The 23703-nt window shown below is 49.8% G+C and overlaps 1 protein-coding gene across 40 annotated transcripts in view; it reads right to left on the bottom strand.

Moving 5' to 3' along the window:
* LOC143373266 (uncharacterized) overlaps window positions 1-23703 on the bottom strand; it is a 157358-nt gene that overhangs the window by 10871 nt on the left and 122784 nt on the right. For 18 of the 40 annotated variants that reach the window (XM_076820352.1, XM_076820345.1, XM_076820353.1 and 15 more), the window contains 6 exons: window positions 10340-10408; window positions 5199-5258; window positions 4061-4129; window positions 3321-3510; window positions 2374-2756; window positions 563-745 (listed from right to left, as the gene is read on the bottom strand). In XM_076820352.1, the coding sequence (XP_076676467.1) occupies window positions 563-745; window positions 2374-2756; window positions 3321-3510; window positions 4061-4129; window positions 5199-5258; window positions 10340-10408 (954 nt within the window). The remainder of the gene's footprint in view (window positions 1-562; window positions 746-2373; window positions 2757-3320; window positions 3511-4060; window positions 4130-5198; window positions 5259-10339; window positions 10409-23703) is intronic. The other 22 variants (XM_076820357.1, XM_076820359.1, XM_076820362.1 and 19 more) reach the window with 5 other exon arrangements.

Here is a 23703-nt window from a genome sequence, read left to right on the forward strand (position 1 = left end):
AACACTTATCTAAGGCGGTTAGTAAGTAGCCCATTGCAATGTACATAAACGTGTTAGTATTGTTAGTATACAGTCCCGAACAGCACTGGATGCAGACGAACTAATGGTACACGTTGCGCGACACCGTTGTGTCTAGTCGAAGATTCTCGTCAGGCCCGGAGTAATTAATTTCCATATGAAATAAGCGAAATCACAGTGCAATTCGTTCTTTAGCTGCGGCGTGATACAAATGAGAATTGACCGCCGAGTGTCTCTAATTCGATAATTGACATCCAGTACCACGTGTATATGGTGTTACAAACGTGGTGCTGTATTAAATCGTAATCCATCGGTGTCGCGCAAATTGATGGAACGCGTGTTGACGAAACGCATACGGAAGAGTGTACAGAGACATGTTTTTACGGCGTTAAATTGAAAGTGACATGCTTGCAAGAGAGCATATACCCCGAGTGTGCTAGTATACGAGAATAGAAAGACAAGGATATGTCGACAGCTCATTCTGGGACAACAGAACAAATTCTCCCCGTTGCAGATCTTTTTTCTTTTCGAGTTCAGGACTCACCACTGGCAGCCCGCTGAACCATCGGACGCCTAGTGTCGCTATCAGACTTATCATCGATGGCAAAGATGTCAGTTGTAGGAGGCAGAGAGAGGCTGGCTCTCTTATGTTTGGCAGGGGTTAAGGGAGGATCGGGGCTAGAATTCCAATTGAACACCTCGTACATGGACGAGGACATTCTCATATCTGCAAACAAACCATTCAACGCTGCAACATTAGGCACCCTCGTTCTTCTCTGTTCATTCTTGATTTTCTTACTTTGCTCAGGGTGAGGGGGTAGGGTGGTTCGACAGAGAATACGGGGTGGGCGGGCTAGTGGGGTATTATTAGCATGAGTTAGATTATAGTGCGATTCACAGGTATTTTAAGATACACTTCGCCTGACAGAGCCACCACCAGTAAGTACAGATAACAGCGGATGCAAAAGGATTTTAATTATACGAAAGGAAAATCTATCTCCGTTCAGGGCAAATGATTCTCTAGTAGATTACATTTACTCAGGCACGTTTCTCGCTACGAGTTTCTCTATGTACCCTGGCGCTTTTACTTCGTGTAACGCGTTCGAATTACATAGAAGTCAGCGAGCGAAGATGAGGTGCTTCTCGCGTGTATATAAGAGGGAAAAAGCTATGCAACAGAATAGTACGTAGCGAATGGAAATATCTTTACGTTTGTCATCGGAAATTTCAATTCTATTCGCTGGTGAACGCGGCGAGAAATCAAGATCGGTGGGTATGGCTATGGCTATAAAGAAATATACAAAAAGGTGACATCGAGAAAAAAAAAACCCGAAAAATAATACTGGCGAATCGATCTCATGCTCCATGACGCAATCTTTTTTTCATAATATGAACAACCATGGAAGTCGTGTAAAGTATCATGATCGTGTGTTGGTGGTCGATGTGTGATGTTCAGCAGTTACAGTCAAAAATTTTGTCACACAGATGGAAAGAATCGCTCGGCTCGACAGCCGAGGATCCGCGACTTTTAACTCGACTTCGAAACCCTTACGTTCGTCAGCTTTTCATTTTTCTCGTTATCTGTTCGCCCCCTCGTGACCGAGCGAATCTGAAATCATAATCGAAAAACAGCGCAAGCAAGAACGTGCGCAAATATAAGTCTCGTTCGTTCTCCACGTATAAATCTGGAACACAATGTGCATCCCATGCGTTACGCGCTGCAGTATCGATTGCGTAATAACTATGTACGACTAGAGAAGCGCTGTGTGTAAAACGAACGCAGTGAGAAAAGAAGCTCTCGATGCACGTTTCCACCGTCCGCGGCTCGAGACGACGCTCGGGTGCCGACGTGGAACAGGGAATATATTTCACACACCAACGACACCATTCACTAACGATTCTCACACGAACTCGCGGCTGTAACTCCTATTCTTAAACGGAAACCGGTGACTGCCGGACGCAAACACGACAGGCGTCTTCGCGTGAGATTCATCGAGACGGATGCGAGTAAAACCGCTGCTACGATTTCGTTTGGACCCGCGGAGTTCGATCGAAAACTGGCCACAGTTGCCAGGAAATCCTTTGTCTCGTTCGTTCCGGCCGGGAAACGGCGCCGCGCATATTTCTGCCAACATCGGGATTCGCGCAACATTTCAAGCGCCGTTTAACGGCACCGTACGCGCAACGTCAATGGTCCTCGTTTATTTGACGTCTGTCGTAACCCGCCGTGCCCGTAAATTAACGTCGCCACGGTAAATTAACCGAGCCCGTTTGTCGTGACAAACTAAACGCGCTCGTTTCCTCGAATTCGATTCGGGGTGGATTCTCGCCGGTTACCGAAAGTGGTCCACTAACCTTCGCCAGGTTTCCGGTCCAGTCCCCCAGCGGAAGTAGCTCGCTTCTTGCTACCGTCGAGCTCTCTCTCGGAGGATCTCCTGGTCAACGGCTGAGCGGCCGAGAACATCATGACATTGGTGGTGGACGTTGCTCTACGCGTTCCCCAGAATGTAGAGCCACCGGTGTCAGCGGGCTCCAGCATCCTCGGTGTAGAGCTCCCGAAGGCGAACACGATGTGGGATCTCTCGTTCTTCTTCTTCGCTTCTATACGAGCCTCTCTCTCCTGATTCTTCCGGAGGATAGCCTCCCGTCTTTCTCTCTCCGCCTCGCATATCAACCGTTTCCTCTCCTCGACTTGGTTCCGTCTGGAACGACGATGAACAAGTGTCGGACACGCGATTCTATGAAAGTGGACATCGACATTGCATGTTGTAAAAGCACTGGTTTAAGAATCTCGCGTCGCAATCGCGACGATTGACGAATGGTACGTGGAAAAAAATTGGGACAGAAATGAGCAAGAGGGTACACGTTCGCGCGATTATGTGCTACCCTTGCGTTTCTTCCGAGGGGGGTGAAGTTTATGCAGGTGTCGCGATAATTTCCCGGGCTTCTCTGCGGAACAGTTTAGCCCGGCATCGTATTAACCAGGTCAACTTATAACCTCGTAGAGCACGTAATCTCGTAAAGAGCGTTTAAAGCGCGTCGACGGTGTTCCGCTAGGACGTTCCACCGCGCGAAACCTCGAAATTCGAATGGCTGTACTCGGACTGCAAGAATTCCTTCCCCCGTTAATTACTCTGTCCAAGTCCGCGTTCGACTGATTTGAATGTCCATTAAGGAGCAGCGCGGGTTCGTAAATCACGGCTTATCGCGAGTTCTCACGTGTCGAGGGGTAGTACCAAGTCGTAAAGTCGCGTAGCGATGTTCATTGGCTAGGGGGGGGGCTGGAAAATAAAAGCACAAACCTGTCGTTGTCACGCGATCTGAGCTCGTCGATGCGCCTTCGGCGTTCCTCTTCCCGCTGCTCCCGGAAACGCTGCGCGGCGAGGGCCTGCTGCCTCAGCTCTTCCAACTTCCGTTGCCGCTCCTCGTTCTGTCTCTCACGGACGAGCTTCGCCCTGTCCACGTCTTTCGCGCTTCCCGTCGACTCCCGTCCTGGGAACAACCGCCGAGGATCGATTAGTTCTCCCCTGCCGCGCAATCCATGGGCTTCTACTGTAATTTTACTCCAAACACCGCGGATCGTTAATCGTTCCCTCGGTTGCTTCACTCGCACGAGCGTCGCGGACACAGACTTACATTTGGGGCATTCTCTGGCTGACGACTGGTATCGGGGGCATATTAAGAAAAATCGTCTACCTTCCTCGCCATGTTTGCTTAGATCGCTGCTGCGTTTACACGGTGAACGTAACCTGGACACCAATCGTCAGCCACTGAAAGTCTTGGGAAGGTGTTTGGGATATTCGCGACTCCTCTGAATGAACAAAATGAATGGGTCGCGGTTACTGGAAATTGGCTATGTTTTGAAATGCTAGAGGAGCCCGCTTCGCGCTATGGAACGCGTGATATTTCAGTGCAGCCAGCAAATTCATCGGACGATTAAGGATCGGTTTTGATCGTTTAGCAGATAGTATCGTGAACGGGGGATTGTTGATGAGAAATGAGGGTGAGTTAGTCTCGGCATTGCCCTTTGAAAAGGTGATACCTTCGTTCTCGCTAGGAGGATCGCCGTCGAGAGAGTCCTCGTCGTAGAGACTTCGGCGTCGCCTCACATCTGTCGAGAAGAAAGCGAGAATATGTGCGTACGCACGTGAGATTCGGGTATATTACGAGCAAAACTCGCGCACATCGACACATCCGCAGGCATGCATCTGCGAGCACACTGGACAATAAACGCATCTCGAAAGCGGCCAGCACTCTCTTCGCTCGATCAAACATACGTCATGCAATCGCCGTTGCGCGTAAACGGATTGGGTCTCGTCGGAGGAAGTGTGCCGCGGAATTGCGTTCGAACGCCAGTGAAACTGACGTCCTGGCGTCCCGGCGCCGTTTCACCGCGAAATCAAATAAACGAAACATTATTAAGCACGGTGGGGAAGAAAGCTAAAAAAAAAATTCTACGAGAATGTTGTCGTCGCATCGGTTCCATTACTCGGCGGGGGGTAATCAATTTTCCCGAGAAATTTCCTTTTTCGCTGCGCAGCTGTTTTATCAGCTCGCAAGAAATACCGAGGCTGCGGGGGTCGCGAGAAATAAATCCACTCTTCTGTCTGACAATCTGCTAGCAGCCGCGCGGAAAAGAAGGCCATCGTTTCCCGCCGTATCTAGACGTTGCTTTCCCTCGGGGACTAATACGATTATTAAAAATAGGGCAAACCGAGGGACGCGTACATGTCGCAAGGAAGAATGTATTCGATTTACAAATTGAGGATTGCTGCTCGATCAGCCTGGCTGCAGAACTCTCAGGACTTGATCAAATTCTGTTTATTTCTCTGCCTCGATAAATTCCCGTGCTCGGGGTAGGTTGATTTGATTATTCGTTTTTCTTGACTTCCACCGCGCTTCGCTCGAAAAGTAAAAAAAAAAAAATATGTTCGCCTCGCACGCGCGGCAACGGACTTTTCGTACGCGGGCACGTGCAAACACACAAAGCGCGCATGGTTCTGAAACACGGAACGCACACAATAGCGGGGGGAAGGGAGCAAGTGGATGTGGTCATTTCCAATTTCGACAGGGGATTACTATTAAATACGCACTCGTTACGCGGGGCATTAAATTCCGTGCAAACGTCGCGACAAGTTTGGCACAGCACACCGCCTGTTATTTGCCACGCTGATTATTACCTGACGATTCGGCGGGGGCCTCGTCACTTCCGATTTGGGCGAACCAGTGCATCGTTTGCTCTGCGGAAGATAAATTCGAAGTTTGTTCCTATAGCGTTTCTTTTTTTTATAAACAATCGATGCCCATCGCCTGCATCGAATTTCACGAACGATCTGCACGTGTCGTTGATTACCATGTTTGTTAAAGGATTTTATCGCTCGCCGAAAACATTTGAACGTAAGAACTTTCGAAAGCAAAGTCCCATGCATATCTCTGCAAGCTCAGATGTCGATCTGTGTTACTATTGGCAGTACAGTCGCGCATCACTTAAACTGTCGTTAATTGCGCCCCGCTTTGCTTATTTTCGACATCTGCTACGCCCCCAGCGAGCGAAGGGGCCGTTTTATCCGACGATTCTGGTAGTCGATCGCGAATGTCGTCCGGGATGGAGGGAGCCCGACAGGAATAGCGCCGCCGGCGATAATTGATAATTGGAAAACGAATGGGCGACGAGCGTAACGGTTGCGCATACAATTGCAGAGGAGCAGACGGGAACGGGGGTGTGTTCGTTCTGGTAAGAACGCGATCTAGAGCCGATAACTGCCAGCAAGAACGGCAAATGGAAGCTGAAGTGGTTGCACTATCGCGCGGTCAATTATGCACCATCGGAAGTAGTTTAAATCTCATGCATTTCGTTCTCCCGTTAATTGCAATTACATTATCGCGTCTCCTTTTTATCGCTGGCAACGAGTTCGCTTCTCTGGCGCCGGAAATATCAGCGCATATATTTATTCGTCTCAACGATACGTTTAATCACGGCGGGGACGCGACATTAACGGGGCAACGTCAATCGCGTGCAGGAACGAGTCGGGGGAGGAAAGATATGAATATCAATTTCGATGCAGCTCGGCGTTGAAACGAGACTGCCGTTCGATTATCGATCACCGCCGAGCCCCCCCTTTATATTCCAATTAATTGGGATTCATGTGACTTACTTTCGCGGCGGACTTGGCCGCTTAAAAGAGAGCCGGTCGGCGGTTCGTTTCCATGAAACGACGACCGAGGAGGACTACCACGGCTGGTGCCCGCCGCCGATGTTGTTTCCGGCTGGTGATTGCAAATGTCAGAAGATAGGAAAAAGTGTGAGAGCAAAAGGGGAGACTCGTGGACCGCGCGCCTCGTGGCAACCGTTGATGATAATTGGACGTTTCATTAGCAATGCGGATACGGAATCGAACGAGGGTGGGAGGACGTGCTAAGTAAGAGGGGAAGCGAAAGGGAGAGGGGAGAGAGGGAGGCAGGGCGAAAGCTTTTCGACGTTACGGGTATAAAGTTCTGTGCGGACGCACTGGGAAAGGGGGTTGTCAACGGAACGAGCGGTGCAGTAATATCCACAAATTAGAGGCAAAAAGTATTGGGAGCGCGTTAAGCGCGCAACGTTAATTAATACGGACGTTCCACTTTCGCGGGAGGAAAACATGCATCCCCGATTGCGGATTACGCGAATCAATACGTTTTCCCAGCCTGATTTATATCCAACGGGCGCGAAAAAAGAAGCCGAAGGACGCGGAGGGTATTCGTTCGCGGGCAAATGAGAGCGCACCCCTTTCGCGATGATTATGCCCAGGCGAATAGAGACAGGCAGTGGGGGAGGGGGGGGGGGGAGAGAAGTGGAGAAAAAATTGCCAGGGAAAAATCTTTGGACGATGATTTAAATTACAGCGGTCTCGAGCCACAATGGATCCCGTTTTCCGCGAAAACGGTCGAAAAACGTCGAGAGGCCCTCGGCGGTGGATATACACACGTCGGCTCTGTTAATCTTCCGTCGCCTGGAAGTGAGTCGGAAAACAATGGAAATCCAGCCTTTTCATCCGCGTCCGTAGGCCGCGCGTTGGAATTGAAATTTTACCGTGAAGAAACCCAATTGTCGGCCGAGAACGAAGGAGACAGACGGAGACAGAGGGAGCGAGAGAAAGTAAGCCTGGATCGCGATAATTCCAGCCGTTTCTGAAGCCTCCCCTTATCGTCGCGAGAACCTTTCGCTGTAGATTCAGAGTTCCATCGGAACCCGTGGCCCTTCAATGAACGCGAGCCGCAACTTTCGATCCCAAACTTATTACTCCATCGAACCAGCTCTCCCTTTATCCAGCGGCTCACTTCGTTACTTTATCCAGCACCCCCAAGTTTATCTAAAGTTCTCGATTGCTGGATTCTCATATCGAGGCGAAATTAAAACTGCTCATCGACGCTTCGCGATTCCAGGCGAGTACGTCACTCTCATTAATACCTGTGCATAGAAAACTCTTATCCTTCGAGTGTTCTGGATACTTTTACTGCCAGGCGAACATCAGTGTTAAGGGACGAAGATGACACAGCGCGAGCGATCTTTAATCGAGCATCAGAAAGACGAGGCTCTTCCTTTCGCCGAGAAGAAACGACAAAGAACGGCGCGTGGTTGTTTGAGCGTCCGTATACGAGCCCATTGTTGTTCCCGATAGAAATGCGGCTGGCTGCTTGCTTCGTTGCGCTACAATGCAACGGCGACGCTGCATGAAACAACGTGGCTGGGCGCATATCTTGGGTCTTCGGAAGGTAGAAAATCCGTGCGTGCACACAAAAGCCTTTTCCACTATTTCCTCAGGCAGGATGCACCTTGGGACGGTGTGCCTTCGGTAAGCCACAGCGGGTGGCCAAATTGGTGTTTCGAAAAGGGAAAGAACTCCGGACAAAAAAAAGTGGCGAGATTAGGGAAATACGTGTATCGCGAACAGTAGGTCACTGGGAAATCTGGGAAATCATGGCTCAGTCACGTTGCTTCGGAAACTCTCGAATAAGAGCGACACGCCTCTTTAAGCCGGCACGTTTCTATTTCCACAAGGTCGCGGGTAGGAACTATGTCGTCAGGTTGCACGCTGAAAAATCTGTCAGTGTATACGGCCAAGGGACGTTGTTAATCTTCCAGCGTTAGGAAGTGGGTCGGAAAACAATAGGAATCTGTTCTTGCCATCCCCAACCTAGGCGAACACCGTTCTTACTATTTTTCTGTCCTCGCGGCGCTTCACGACTCCACTGCACACCACTTCAGACACCCCTCTTTCCGTCCTTGCTCCTTGAGCTTCTCGTTTAGCTCATCGGTACGATATTCGCCTCCCCCTGCTCTCCTCGAATAATGCATAATGCCAAGTGGCCCTCGTTTCTTCAGGGAAACATCAATGGACGATCGATGATGATTTATTATCGGAGACTTGGATCGATCCGCCATCGCGACTCGTTATTACGTTTCAATCTTCCTCTGCGCGGGGAGGGAATCCTCGTGTTTTAATGCTTTCCCGTTCGACGGAGCTGCCATTAGACTGGCATCCTCGATGTATTGTTCGAAATGAATTTTACGGCCCCTCGACCACCAAATCCACGACAATTACGAACGATGACGGGTTTTTAATGACAGCGAAAGAGATAATTTCGCGTACGAAATATGTAAAGTTGCAACGCGGCCTTGAACTGTCATACAAGCGGCTTGAATTTTCCGAGGGCATCGGTAGTCACGTTGGATTCGGCTGCGTCGAGCCGATTGTCAACGACACGGAGCACATGGTTTAACGCAACGTGTCGAGTGGCTCGTATTCCATTTTAATGGGTGGCACACACTGGAGTCTGCGGCTGACGATCGAAATTGTCCTGGTTTCTCATCCTAGCGCCACCGGAGTGTTCTACTAATATTTAACGAGCGAGCGAGGTTCGCGTGTTGCAACGGATCCCCGACCAACTTTGTTTCTGTTTCTGGCCTCCGGGCACGATAATTGTCCTTGCGCTTAACGCGTGTCTGATATTTATGGAGCAACGCTTCTAATTACGTTATCGACCCCCCTAATTTTTCCCCCCGTTAAGTCAGCCTTGTCGCCTGACATCCAAAGACACAGCCTTTCGAACGAAGTGTTCTGCCACTTCGTGCTGGTCATTTAATTCCGTAGCGTCACCAATTGTTCTAAATTCTCGCCCCTTTGCTGGGTTTGACGGGAAAAGTGGATTCCCTCAGTTTAAGCCGCTGTGCAGCCAAATAAAAGCATCGTTATCGCGCACCTATCGGCGGATCCTAGCCGAGTAAACATTGGAGGCAATTTCTCCGCGGGGGCTTTGATGGCGGAGCGGATTTTTCAGGCTTCCACGGATCACCGATTCTTCGTTATCCTTCCAGATAAACGCACCCGTTATTATCAATCTCGCGGACGCTTCTCACGGTTGATTAAACCTCCAGCTTTTGGAGTCGCGAGGGATCCCAGCCAAGCCGAGTGCGAGCGATCGAAATTAAAAGGTTATTAAATCCGCTTGTCCTAACGCGCGTGCAGCGCAATTGTACTCGTTATCTGTCCCGTAGCAGATATTCGCGCTTCGTATTCATAGGATCAGAGATGTACGTCGATTACGATTCTACCCTGGAGTGTAATTTCCGCGTCTCTTTCGACATTACCCGTGCGTCCATTGGATTTTTATTTCCACCCGTTTCGATTACACCGAAATCTCCGGGGAGTATGAAAATTCTCGAAATTATGGGACGATTCGTAGCGGTATTCCAACAGTGAATACATTGTAGTTGGCCTTGAACACGGGGTTGAATTCCTCCAGACTTTCGTTCGTTTCTCCGCCACCGTTGAACCAAATATCCCCCGGAGTATTTTTCTTTCTACCTTCTTTTTTTTTCGCTTTTTTTTTTAAATGAGAAATGATGATGAAACTATGGTTGCGCCGGTTCCCTTCGCATTTCGACCGAATGGTCCCGGCTTTGTTCACGAATTCGCGAGCCAGTGATCAGCGACAAAGGACTATCCTAACGCGAAGCAGCGTTAACAGAAAACATTTTGCGAGAAGCAGACGACGAATGAGAAACGAAACGATACACCCTTTCCCGGCGACATGCCATACGTGTACCTAAAACGTTCGCTCGCTGACTACTTAGTGTCTTTACGGGGCATGCATGAAATTGTGCGCACATAATATCGCAAGGTAGTTACCCGTGGGTGTACGGAATCGTGTCGATAAATGGGAAGAAAAGCGACATGGCATTGCAACATTACACGCGCGTCTGTAAAGAACGTTTAAACGTCTGCGGCACGGCTCTACCCTAGATTACGTAGCTGGCTCGATCGTTACTCGATCTGCTTACCCTTCGTGAGAGAGTGGCGATTGTGTGCAGAACTGGACCTTTGGTTAGGTTCCTCAGAAGTGGCTCCAGCTGCAACAGAAAGCACATTACGAGATTGATCAGACGTTTATTTTCTGAACGCTCCGCAAACACGGTGGTCACGCATCATTGCGTATTCGAGGTTGCTCTTCGAAGCATCGCGCCCCGGAGACAGTTGAGAATGTTGACAGAAGCCTAGGCACCGCGTTCGAAATTCTACGCTGACTGTCACGATTCCCTCCCTTTCATCGCGCCAGCTCGCGTACCTCTAAATACTTGCGTCGTGCTTGCGTCGGCCACTCGCTACTAACTATTCACCAAAGTTGCCTGTGAGAGAGCGCGGAGAATGGCCCCCTTTATACCGACATCCATTGACTCTCCGCGTCAAGGCTAACTATCGCGATACGCTCGCGTCTCTCGTCCACCGCTGCTAACAAGCTTATTAACGGCGTCTTCATTAGCCCCCTACCGCTGCTAATAAACACCTTGCGGTCGCCCAGGAATACATCTTCCCGGCAAACAGACCGCGAGCCTCGTCCCAATTATCCTTACATGTGGGTAGAATCAGCCATCGAGGTGTATGGTTTAAAGGTTCCCTATACTTAGGCTGCATAAACATCGTGGAATACCTCGATACCTTCAACCTGTGCTCCTTTCTATGAGCACAGCTTGCAGCTTGGTATCTATAATAGAGAGACAGAACCCTCTAAGCAACGACGATACCTGCCAAAGTAGATACAGCCCCGTACCGGTATACTATCCGAGGAGATCCAGGAGAACGAGCTACACGCGCGATGATAAATCAAGCAATACATTCTCAAGGCCCGTGGCGTATAATAACGCGATTTAGCTTGGCTTACACTTCGCGGGCCACTTGGCTAGCGCGATCGATTCCAGGCTGGTGACTCGCCCCCGCGTTTATATCACTGCAAGACCGAGCCACTGACGTGGCTGATATTTTATACACCGTCCGCGGCGATGTTGAATGGCACCGCGAAACCGCGAGGCGTTCAATTTATCAGGCCACAATGGATGTGGGATCCGGCGTAATTCAATTGCTCACGATCGGACGTGATTCGGCGATATTCACGCGTCGGTATATCGGGACGAAGGATCTCGTGGCGAGAAATTAACTAGCCGCAGAGTCGTGTCACCCCGTGCACACAAGTTGCATTGTTAATAACTACGGCCGCGATGCGCGCGTTATTCGGCCTCGGAGCATTGAATATTAATTAATTTCCGCGCCGCCCCCGTGGCCCCTCCGTCTGCAGCCGTCGAAACAAGCCTGCTGTAAAACGGACGTTTCATGGGGGCTGGAGCTGTGTCGGGAGCGGGCCAAGGGAGCGTAAGTTCCACTCGCAAATCCGAGGTAAACGTCGATAACGCGCAGCGCCATTCGAAGCGCGCTCATTTCCTGTCAACGAACTGTATTACACTGCCACCGCCTTGGCGCAGGTGTGCATGCATACGTGAGCCCCTGCTGCGGCCAGCAATGAGGGGGGTGGCTGAACCTCGACATTTCCACGGGCCACCCTCGGCCCTCTCTCCTCCGTTATTACTCGGAGACGTTCGCCTGGGTCAATTGCGCGGAAGCCCTCTCGCGATTGCACTCTCGAAGCGGGAAGAAGCTGCCTTCGAGGTCCCTCAATCGATGGCTCGAGTAAATTACTTGAGTCGCTACAGGCAGGAAGATCGAGGCGTTCGTTTAGATGTTGCAAGGCGCTCGAATGAGATACATGTGGAACGGAAGCCTGCCGATGTTAATTAACACAGAAATTTGTGGGTTACTCGGTACGATTCACGCGAAAGCACGTTTTCTCCCGTTCCTACGAGAACACGCGTACACAAACGTCCCAGTTACTTTGGCCAGGCTCCCCTTTGAGCACCCCCATTCCTGCTTACTCGCAACGATTCCCTTTGTACCGCACGCTCGGCGAGCAATCCCTGATTTGCTCAATCTACCCCGAGAGCTCCCGATTACGGCCGTCAAAGAAGGGACAATAACAACGAGAAGAGTAGCAAGCCGGACGCTTCAATGGTCCATCAATTACCGAGGGAGTTCCCGAAGTAGGGCGTCGCCGTACTTAACGCGCTGTCGAAATTAATGCAGACACCGGCCAAGTTATTGGAAGTTTAATGCATCGAATGCTCGCTCCTTCCACCGTCCAAGTTTTCGCCAACGAAATACTGAGACGGCGCATTCCCTGCTATTAGGAATTCTTCCACAGAGCCAACGAGATCACCGGGACGGAATTAACGCGCTGGCTATTACGGGAGTGTAAATGATTCTGTGGTAAATTGGACCCCGGAGTCGCGCCGCGCCAAGGGTGCGATAACGATACAGCAGTCGACGAGTTAAATATTAACGTACTGCGGACCGAGAAACTTTCCAGCGGCCGTGCCATGGTAATTTACACCCACTGTCGGACGAATTACTGGGATCTGTTACGCTTGAAAATCGCGACAACAACTTGAATCTGTTTCACTGGCAAAGAAGTGTAGTTTCGTCATAGAAAAAGGTTCCCCGCTGCCCCAGACACCCAGAGAGTTTATAAGGTTCCAAATCAATAAACGAGTGTCTACGGTACGAGGTTTCATCGTAGTCCTGGCAGACTCGGTTTGCCTGGCGCAGCAGGATCCAACCTTCGTTTCCTGGTTCAGGAGATGCGATATCAGCGGGCGAGGGAAGATGAACGACAACCAGAGTCCAAGCAGAGACTGCATTAAGGGGAACATCATTTTATCGAACTTCCTCGGCAGGATAAGTCGGCCTAAGTGCTTCTCCGCCGGACGCGTATCCTTCGAGAAATCGTTCTCGAGCGGCTGTTCCTTCCACTAACCCGGCGATCCGAGCTATTAAAACGTCGCTATCGCGGATCGTCTGGCCGCGATAATGAAAACCGAGAGGCCGTAATTCTGATGGAGACCGAGCCGTAATTTCTTCAATGGAGTAACGATGGACGACGACGCCGATTGTTAGACGTCGACTCGAGTGCCATTACTCTACTGGGAGAGGATCCAGCCACCGTCTGTGTTTATTTCGAAAAATAATACCGGGAAAGGTATTTCTCACTAAAGTGTCATCGTTTTTTTATTGCATCCACCCTCGACGTCCGACTTCCGAGAACAACGGGTCCTTTTGTTTTGGCGGATGCTCTTTGCGGGTACTTGTTAACACGCTGAGCTTCACTGTTATAACGAAGAACGAGATCGAGAATACCACTAGATGATGAGACCCAATGCTATCCAATGGGGATCTGCGCTTGGTCCAGGCAACCAGTGAAAACGGGGCGTTTTTGAACGGCCGTGTTTTTTACATGGCCAGGTTTTATTCGAGCATCGCCGATATTAGTTATGTAAGCTCTTCACTAGTGGCGTGATCCTTAACGTATTACCTACTATTATTAGTGTTATCGGGGCCTAAGCGAGATAATAAATCGTAATGATTAATAACCTTCGTCACAGACGGAATAATCGTGAACAATTGTGAACGTTATTTCAGTGCTTTCGGTGTGCAACATTTTCAGTGAAGCAAAACGTACGTCGATTGGGAGTTGGGACCACATAACCGTTGAAAACATGTATCTGAGATATGTTGAATAGCTGTAGAAAAAGCAGCGAAGCCTCCTGAATTCTCAGAAAACTCAATTCACGCATCCGTGCTTTTCAAGAGGACACACATTACCAAACTGTTTTCCGAGTGAAATCGAATCAATTCCCCGCGCGCGTGTCGAGCGTACCGAAACCGTTTTCACGTGTCAACGAACAAAGGGTGCTTCGAGGAGCCGGGAAACCAAGGGGATGAATACAGTGGAATAAAAAGGAAAATCACTCCGAGGAATAAACACGAGACAGGGAAACGTTCGTTTCGACTTCCTTCTTGTATGAACGCTTCTACTAAGAACTACCTTGGTGCTAAATAATCACATTCATGAATAACAGGCCTTTCAAATCAACACTCTCTCCCCCACCCTCTAACTACGTCTAACTAATTCAAGAAAACTTAAAATTAGAATCCTGATCGAAACTTGAGAAGGCAATGAATGTTCAGAAGCTGCTCCACTGGGAAGACGGTATCACAGCGGTTCGCACCCCCCGCGAACAGCCATCAAAGGCTGATCCCAGCGCTCCTAGTCAAGCATGGGACCCGTAATTCTGGCGGAGCGACAACACCCCCGCGCTCCATAAATTCCTGTCGAGGACAAAAGGATCTTTTATGCCCGCGGCTCGTTCCTTGCGATCCTGGATCCCCGTCGAATCTACATTCGCGCGATTCGAATTTACCGAGGCCACGGACACCAGCGAGCTATCAAATGTCGCAACGTACCGCAGTGGTGTAGGCCGTTAATGCGAGCGTCGCATGCACGCCATCACGCTGGCCACAAATTTATTAGAGGGCAACGAATGCAAAGGGACTCTTGACGTGGTCTCCGGTGTCTCGGAAGAACACCCCCTAACTCTGTTCGCGTGCGCTCGGGACCACTGTAATTATTTGTTCGGTAGGGAATGCATCACCGCCGCGTGTGTACTGTTTCTTAATTGCCTGCCGATGCTCGGGGCGGGCTTTAGCGGAATGGAAATCGAAATCCAGACCACCCGAAGTAATTGCAACGTTACCCTATCGCTGTTTACGGAATCGCGCGGCTCGACGGGAAGCAGGTAAGAATCACCAGTTTTTTCTTCCCCTCGACGATGAGGAGCGACTACGTATCCAGCCAGAGCGAGAAGGAGATCGTGGAACGGTTTTTCCAGGTATCGAACAATGTTCGCGTGTAATTTAGAGGCGACACGATGATCGACGGGCCAACCAATAATCCGCGGAGAGGAGCGCGCGGATATGAACGCGCCAGCCAGCGACCGGTTAATTCTTCGTCGTTTCATTTCCGGAGCGAGGGGCGAGTTAATTTACACGTCGTTACTCGTGATTATCTCAGCGTGGCCCGCCACGCACGGCCGAATACATTTCAAAGACCGGCGAGCAAATATCAACGGTTTAACTAGTTGGCAAACACCAGCTAACGCGTTTAGCAGGGCGTTAGCCAAACTTGCTGCCTCTGCGAGCGCTCCGTTCCAGCTAACGGGGACACCAAACTACACACCCAAGGGTCCTGAGGGGATACACCGTAGTTCTGATCGATGATTAATTCATGGATAAGTCGTGGATCCAGTTTATACCAAAAATGCCTCGATAAAGACAGCAAGTGGGTCATCCTTGAAGCTAAAGACATTTATTTCTTCCTTTCCCTGTAAAACGAAAGGAATTCCTCAGAGTTCTGTTTCCCGTAGACCTCGATCTTTTCCCTCTATATTAATTCGCCGTGTGAAGCACCCGAAGAAGTAACTCCATTGGCTACTGTAAGAGGCTTCCCCCTTTTCCCGCGTTAAAATGATCGACTTCGCCGTGAATGAGATTCATTTCAATTAAACGCGCCCCATATTTCGCGGAACTAAAATGCACTGACAGCCGCCGCGGAGGCGAGGCGCCCCTAACGAGCCCGTAGTCAGCGAAAATTGATCGATCCGCTCTGCAGCAAAGTCGCGAATGCATTTTTTCTTCGGGCTTGGAAATACTGGTGCAAAGTGTGGCCAGTGTACGGCGAGCTTTCTCCACACGCGAGCATTTGCAATTCACTGTCGCGTGGCGTTTTCCGTGGAATTTTAAAGTCGTCAAGATTCCTGTTATCTTTCAGTCGCGGAAGCTAGATAACAAGCGCTAGAGATCTCGGAACGATTCGAATATTCGAGCATCGATGCTCGACAGTCAGTCAAGCCCAATTACGGAGTAGAGCTAACAATTCCACAATTCCTATCCCCTAACCACCGCGGCGACTGTGTCCACCAGAGATACACGAAACTTGCCGTCGGTCACCGTTAAAACTATCCGAATTCTATTGAACTCTAACGGAAAGTCACGGTTGGTACTTCGAACCGTGATGCACACGCTCGCTATCCGTCTTGTGGGAATTCGTTGCATCGATTGCACTGACGATGCACGTGCAGCGACACGAAGTGAAGTGACCGCGCGTGTACTCGCTACGAAGCTGCACGCGCGTGTACGTGACGCGGGAGATCCTCGTAACGATGTTCGTCCTGCAAACGGTCCTAAACGCGACGCAACCGTAAATCGACGGGGGAGCTCGGTATTGGGTCGGTTTAACGGACACCAGGGCGATTAATTGCTCTTCAGCGCCGAGGCGAGGGAAGAAATTGCAGGTGCCTGGGTCCTTCAGCTCCCAGGCGTCTCGGTTAATTATCGACGACGCGGAGCCTTCTCTCTAGACGCTCGGCGAGAAGACGCTCAAGTCGCGACACGTAATCCTGAACGGTCCGTGGAACGTGCACACGAGCCAGCGGCCTCTCGGCGATCCAGTTCCTTTCAAATTGAATTATCGACAGCCTGGGGATCGCTCGATACTCTCGGCGAGAAAAATATGGAAAAGAAACGCGTAGAGGATTTTCTGCCGCGATAGCCTTTAAGGGTATAACCGCGTCGCATTATGCGCAAATTACGGCTGGTATGAAAGCACCTGATTCGACAGAAATTCTTTAACATTACGTGCACGTTCTCTGTGCTCCTACGAGTTCATAAGTTTGAGTGATCGCTATTCGTTGCGAGCCAAACCCCGAGGTAATCGATTCCCCTGTTATACGAGAAGCCTGTTCACGGGTGCTCCAAAGGATATTAAGTTAGCGTGTAACGGAAGGAACCGGGGTTCTTTGCCGGCGATAGAAAAGTTGTAGAATTCTCTGACATAAAACCGTTTTGGTCTGGGCGGAAGTTATTTCGTGCATTTCATTCACCCTGGTTCTCTGACGTTTAGCGATGCATTTGCGCTCGCGACTGTAACCGAGAGACAGCGAGTGCATCGTCGTTGATCGATGAGCCTGTCCGCCGAGTAATTAATCCGAGCATCTTCCGCGCGACTATGCTTGTTGGTGGCCGTGCCAGCGCAATCGAGAAACGTGTCCCGATGGCGGCTTCTGCGAATCGAATTTTTCGAGGAGCAAGGAATCGGATGACTTCGACCACCGAGCCGACGCGAACGAAGGGCGGAAAGTGACCGCAGGCAGCTGGTAACGTAATTATCGCGAAAAAATAACGATGCAACAGTCTTTCTGTCCGGCTACATTAATCCACCGGCTCCGCTGGCTGTCCGTCCAAAAGAAACGAAGCCGTTTATCGGGTTCCTCGGAGGCAGGGAGGGGCAATGAAACTTTTAATCAACGGAGAAGACTGCCCCTCCAACCCGTGTTCCCCTGAAACGACAAGTCTGATTATCCTCCTTTTTATTACGGCCACGTAAACACGTTTGCGACAGCGCGCAGCACTGTATCGTACAAGTATTGTTAGCATTGAATACAGTGGATCCAACGATACAATTGGAGGCGATTTTAATTTTAGAATTGCGGTTACCAGCGACTCGAGCACTTTGTAAACAGGCGTGGCTCGCTCTTCGATCTTGCAATCTGGATATCTACGAGGATAATAAAATCCTGCCGCATTTTGTATCAGAGTTTAATCCTTTCGTTAATTGGAGGCGCCCTGGTTACCAAGGAACGGTGACTTTTGTGTTACGCGCGAGAGAACGCGGCAAGAGTTGAAGAGAATAGCTGTCGTTCTTTGCTCGAACGCGAGCATCACTCCCTAGACGATCGTGAAGGGGATTGTAAAAACGTAGCGAGACTTATCACGAGCAACGTGGCGTATATCTATACAGGGAGCGTCGCGTGTCAAGCACCAGAAGCTGCAATGATAAATGGCTATGTAGCTGGTAGCCAGGCGTGTCTCGCAAAAGCTGTAAGACGTCCGCTCCCAGCTGGCAACTTTTGGACCTTAAATTCGCCGCTCTGATACCTGCGCCTGACGCTGTCTCGAATCCATTCCTCTCGCGCCTTCGTCTCGCGAAATTGGAATTTTAAATTTCGCCGGGACAACGGTACACGAAGGGAACAATTAAAGTTTTAAGTGCTCCAGAAAAAGAGCGCCGGGCTCCTCGAACGCAATCATTAGTATTGCGGTGGACGGTGTCGTCTCTGTGGCGCAACGAAAGAACAAACTTCTCCTCGGTAATGAAATATTCCAAAGGAGTGACACTGCTTGATTGGACACAGAATTCATCCCCCTCCGACGATGCATTCGCTGCTTTAAATCGGGAATATTAGTTTCTGCGCGATGCATTTTCTAACGAATTTTAGTCGATCACTGAATGGAAGACTGAAGCTCGAATCTCTCGGTTCAGTAATCCGATCGATCGGCGTCTTCTGCTCTGCACGCTGATATTCGTCACGGGAATAGTCGAGAGTAAAAACGACGAGTGGGAAGGTAAGAAAGGAGCATTTTCACGCGTCTGATGGACCACTCTCGATGCCACCGCAACTCCAAACAACGGCGTACAGTGGCTAGACCGTGAAATCGCGCATAAACTTCGAGACACGACCGCGATACCGCGACAAAACTTGGAGACGACAAATATTTAACGTTCTGAACGATCCGAATGGTGTTGGTAGAGTCTGGGAAGGAAGTCGCCGCGGTTTCGCGCACAGAAGTCTACAAAACATTTCCGAGTTGTTAGTAATTTATTCAATTAAGTCGTCGCCGGAGAATCTGGATAAAATTATTTAGCGAGCGCCTTAACTATCGGGCGGATGTGAAACGCAATTACGGCTTAATTGAATGCACGTCAGTTTAGTACTCTGATTCGGTTTAATCCTCTGACCACCTGTGTCACGCGACTGAACGCATTGTCCTTCGAGGAGCGGAGAAGTAATTTCGTTTGGAGCCGGATCCCCGCCGGACATTTGATCCCCTTGAACTTATTTGCATCGAGACTTTCCGCCAGTCTAACTCACGAGGGCGTTACCTTAATTTGCCACTCGTTCCACCCTCCATTCACGGATATGAATATAAAGAGTTCATTATCGCGTAGAACTTAACGTAACTGGACGGCTAAATTTGCGTCTGGTCAGCGATGCCGATTTCACTTAATTTTCACTTACTATCTAGGCAATTATGCTTTCATAACCCCGTAGGCGGATAAAGTTTAGGAAACGGACTGCCCACTTTTCCAAGAAGATAAATAACAAAGCGGTATTCAATCATAACAGACAAAAGTCAAGGCGACTGGGATTTTCGCAACCGATAGAGGAGAACGATGGAAATTCCAGCGATTGTATACGTCGCAGTTTCCATTTCGCCGTGGGAAGAGTTATTCGTTACGAAATGAAACTGTGAACGCGAGGAAAAGGGAGTAGCGCGATAAAAAAAAAAAAGCGGGAGAGAGCACGGCGTGGAAACTGAGCGCGTATCGTTGCATATTTCGAAACAAAGGCGGGCTTATTCCTGGCCGATGAATTCGGATCTCGACGGACGTATCAGCGCGACGGATCCTCCTATTTCGCGCTCTCGCCGAATCGCAAACACAAACACCTATCTGATCGCGCACACCAGCGCCGACAGAAGAAAGACGCCGAGTGGGTGTAGGTATATCTGGTCGAAATGCCATCTGTGAAAGGGCTGCTCGCTCTGTATCGTCTGGGCGGCACACGCGCGGCAATATGCACGGATTTACTCTAAACGGGTTCCATCGTGGGCGCGAAATAAAAACAAAGACGCCTTTTCGACGGATGAAGCACCCGGTTGTTGCCACCGTGATCCCGGGTTGCTCGTGTCTCGTCAAAAGCGAGCCTGGACACCTCCACGAGGGCTGACAGCATACGCGCGGAAGATGAGTGACATTAAAGAGTCCTCGCTGTCGCAGTGGAAATCGTGTGCGAATGGAATCGGTTTTCAGGGGCCGAGGGATTCGCGCGAGCGTCCGAGGCACGCTAGACGAGAAATGTTCTCGAGTAAGAAGCTCGATTACTACTTCCGATTCTCATTTACCAGGGGCTATGGCTCCTCGTTTCCTCCTCAAAGGGGGGTTCTCTCTCGAGAAAAAAAGGGGCGATTCTCGATGAGACCGTCCATTGCACAGGGTCCTGTCCCACAAAGGTGACCCGTCCCACCCCTGTCCCCGCTTCCCCAACGGTCTCATTCTGACTCCTTTTGTCGCAGATTTCAATTGCCGAAGACGCTACTTAGAGGCTCCCCTTTTTTCTTACGGCCGAGACAAAACGGGTCAGTCTGTTGGCGGGGAATTAGGTCAGTTGATTAAAGGGGTAAACGGGGGTGCAGGCGTGACTCTTCATACGGCCTCGTATAAAATTCAATCGGCGGGTTTACATATGCAAGTGACTCGCATTGTTTCGCTGCTGTGATTCAAATCCCGGTATATCCGACCAAACATCATGAATTTGGATATCGACGTCGCTCGATAAATCAATTCTGCGCGATGCACCTCGCGAGTTTGCGCCAGACGCTTGAAAATGCGTTGTTTCTTGCCTCCACCCTGTCGTGGGAACCCGTTTGTGTTGGCATAATGCACGGTTAATTGTTTCTGGCCCTTGTACTTCCTACGAAGACACGCGTTTGGCGGCAAATACATGACGTAAGTTGGAGCTCAAAGCAGCCCACGAATCTGCACTGGTCTCTGAAGGTGTGAATCCACGATGAGACTTTGCATAACACAAAAATCTCAGGAACAATTAAATGTAAATAATGGAACTAGTCGCGAGAAATGAGATTTTTTAAAATATATCACGAAACTTGTCTCACGAGAGTCTAATTTCATGAAACTAATGTCAAAATAATTAAAAAATAATAAAATAATTGTCCTGTGAGATTAAAGTGCCATGCGAGACATGATATTTTTCTCTGATCGTGGATTTGCACCTTAAGGGGAGAACAATCTCCACAGCGTCACGCGATAACAGTCAATTTAAACGTCTGAAATCGTACGAACCACGAAGCCGAGTGGAACTCTTAGAAACAAAGACAATGCACTGACTCGCGTAGGATATCATGAATCCCACGAAAAGAAAGAAGAGCAGGGGTTACTCTTATCGTGGAGACGAATGGGACGATGTAACGTCCCTGATAAAAACGAACGGTCGTGACAGCCGGAAGAAAAGCGTGCAGTAATTACAGTACAATAAAACGAAGTGCACGGGCCATAAAGCTGTTCGCTGATAAGCGTCCTCTTTTGGCCCATATTATATGGCTTTTCAAAGAACCTCGGCCACAGAGAGCTGAAAAATCAGGCTGAATCGTTGCCTGTGCTCCTTTCTCTCGCGTAACTCCCATCCGCCATTGTGATCAAGATCGTTTATCAAGCGCCCCGCCGAAAGAGATCACCCCGATGATAGGGAACAATCGGAAAATTTGTCGGGTCATTAGCATCGCGCGACGACGGCGTCCGCCTGTCTGATGGTTCGGCCAAGTCCATCTGCTATTCCACCTGCTGTCCACATCGGGCTGATTAATGGTATCAACGACCCCCGCAGCTTGAGATCGTGTCCCTGTGTACGGGAAACGGACGATCGCTCGTGCACTTCGATGGGGAACACCGGGATTGTGAAAAATTGAAAAACTCAGCCCTAGCTTCTAGACGCGATCGATCGTCTGGATTAGCCACGGTGAATCTTTGAGCACAGAGCCGAAGTTTCAGGTGTTTCAGGATTTCCTCGGGGTAAACGAGTACTCCCAGCTAGTTCTTATTCACAAGGCGAAACTTCCCTTATTTATGGGTCTTGTTTCCTTCCCAACGAACGACCCAGCGCCAAGGAAAACGATTCTTCTCGGAAACTTTGAAAAATCGGCGCGAGATATTAGCGGAGGGGTGGGGGGATGAAAGCACGGAGCGTAGGAGTATTTGCAATGCTGGTTCAAAACCATTTCGACGTGGAGACTCGTACCTATGGTTTATTATTAGCCCAGCGAAGGTTGCCAGGCGCGTTTGTTCCTCGTGGTAAAAAAAAAATGGGGCAAAATGAAAAAGAATCAACGACGAAGGGGCCTTGCAAATATGCATGGCGGAGGATCGACGGGAATTCGTCAGAGGGGGTGTACACACGATCTACATATAAATTACTGCCAATCACGGGGAGCACAGCGTCGCCTGTCCCGATAAAAATCTGAGAAAGAGGCAGCGCTGCGAACTTTTATGAGATTCCTGGCGCGCAGGCATCGAATATCGCTTTGGGCATCGTCGATACACGGAGGTCAGCCGCAGCGGGGAATACTATCGGGATGGAGAAGTATCGGTCGAGTATCGCGGCTGATTTTACGTATGATTGGATCGCAATATCCCACAGCACGATACCCATTCTACTCCCGTCCGAGCCGTCCTGCGAATCGTTTACGAGAGAGAGGAGTGTCAATACTAATAACCGTGGCCGACGATCGACGATCGTTTCCCGACGACCGATTGCCTCCGTCAGCGCGATCGTTGCGACGCGGCCGCATCGCTTTGGGGTACAATGAAAACGATTGTTAGAGGCGGAAAAGCGTTCGCGAGGGCTGCCCTGATACGATGGATCACGGGTAAGTGGGATTTCAACCCCTGGCAACAGGGTGGGCGATCTCGAACGAGAAGGAAACAACTTGGAGCCATTCGGTGGCTTCTCGAGTGCATTGAAATATATTTGCAAGGGTTGGGAATGGAAGTGCAGAGCAAAGCCCCGATCTCTATATGATCACCGGCGTGATTAACGTCGCCAGCGAATTCGACGAGCGCTCTGAAATTCGCGCTCTCGAGTGCGGTATAAAATGGAGACAAAGAGATGGTTTACCATCGTACTTTTTGTACCCGAGCGATTCATTTCATTACATTATCCCGCGCCAGTGGAAGTGGCTTTAACTCGTCAGACCAGTGGAGAAGATGCTGGTTGAAAACTACGATTGCGAGTGGGAAAGTCCAATAAGAAACGGACCCGGGAGAAAAAGCTAATGGAGCGGTGGGGAGGATACGGAGAACGGCAGCTCGCGTTAAAGGGACGGGAACGCGTTCTGACAGATGGAATTCAAGAAGAGAAATTTCATTTTCCGCCTACAACGAGGAGAACCATTCTCCGACGGTGGGATTTCTTGCCTGTGGCAATGATCTCTTGGGGGAGATGCCGTTAGACGCGATTTTTGCATTGCGGATTTAATTCAGAAACAAGCGTCGATCCGGCAAGATGATTGACGATGGTCGATCGAGGTCCTAGAGACCAGAGGAAATCAACGCATAAATCACTACGAATTGGATGCTCGTACCCACTGTCAGCTACCAGATAGTTTCGACTCTTAATGTAGTCGAACTGTTACTCTAGAAATTGTTCTTCCGAGACTCCGCTGGATTCTTTATAGCGTGTCAACAGGCTATTCTCCTCGGGTTATCGATCAATTATCTGCTTTCTGCGCGAGGGCGAGAACAACAAAGCGTCGCATCCGCTAGCCACGGACGATGTGACCGTGCAAAGCACAC

Source organism: Andrena cerasifolii, chromosome 9 (assembly GCF_050908995.1).
Source record: "Andrena cerasifolii isolate SP2316 chromosome 9, iyAndCera1_principal, whole genome shotgun sequence".
NCBI classification, from domain to species: Eukaryota; Metazoa; Arthropoda; class Insecta; order Hymenoptera; family Andrenidae; genus Andrena; species Andrena cerasifolii.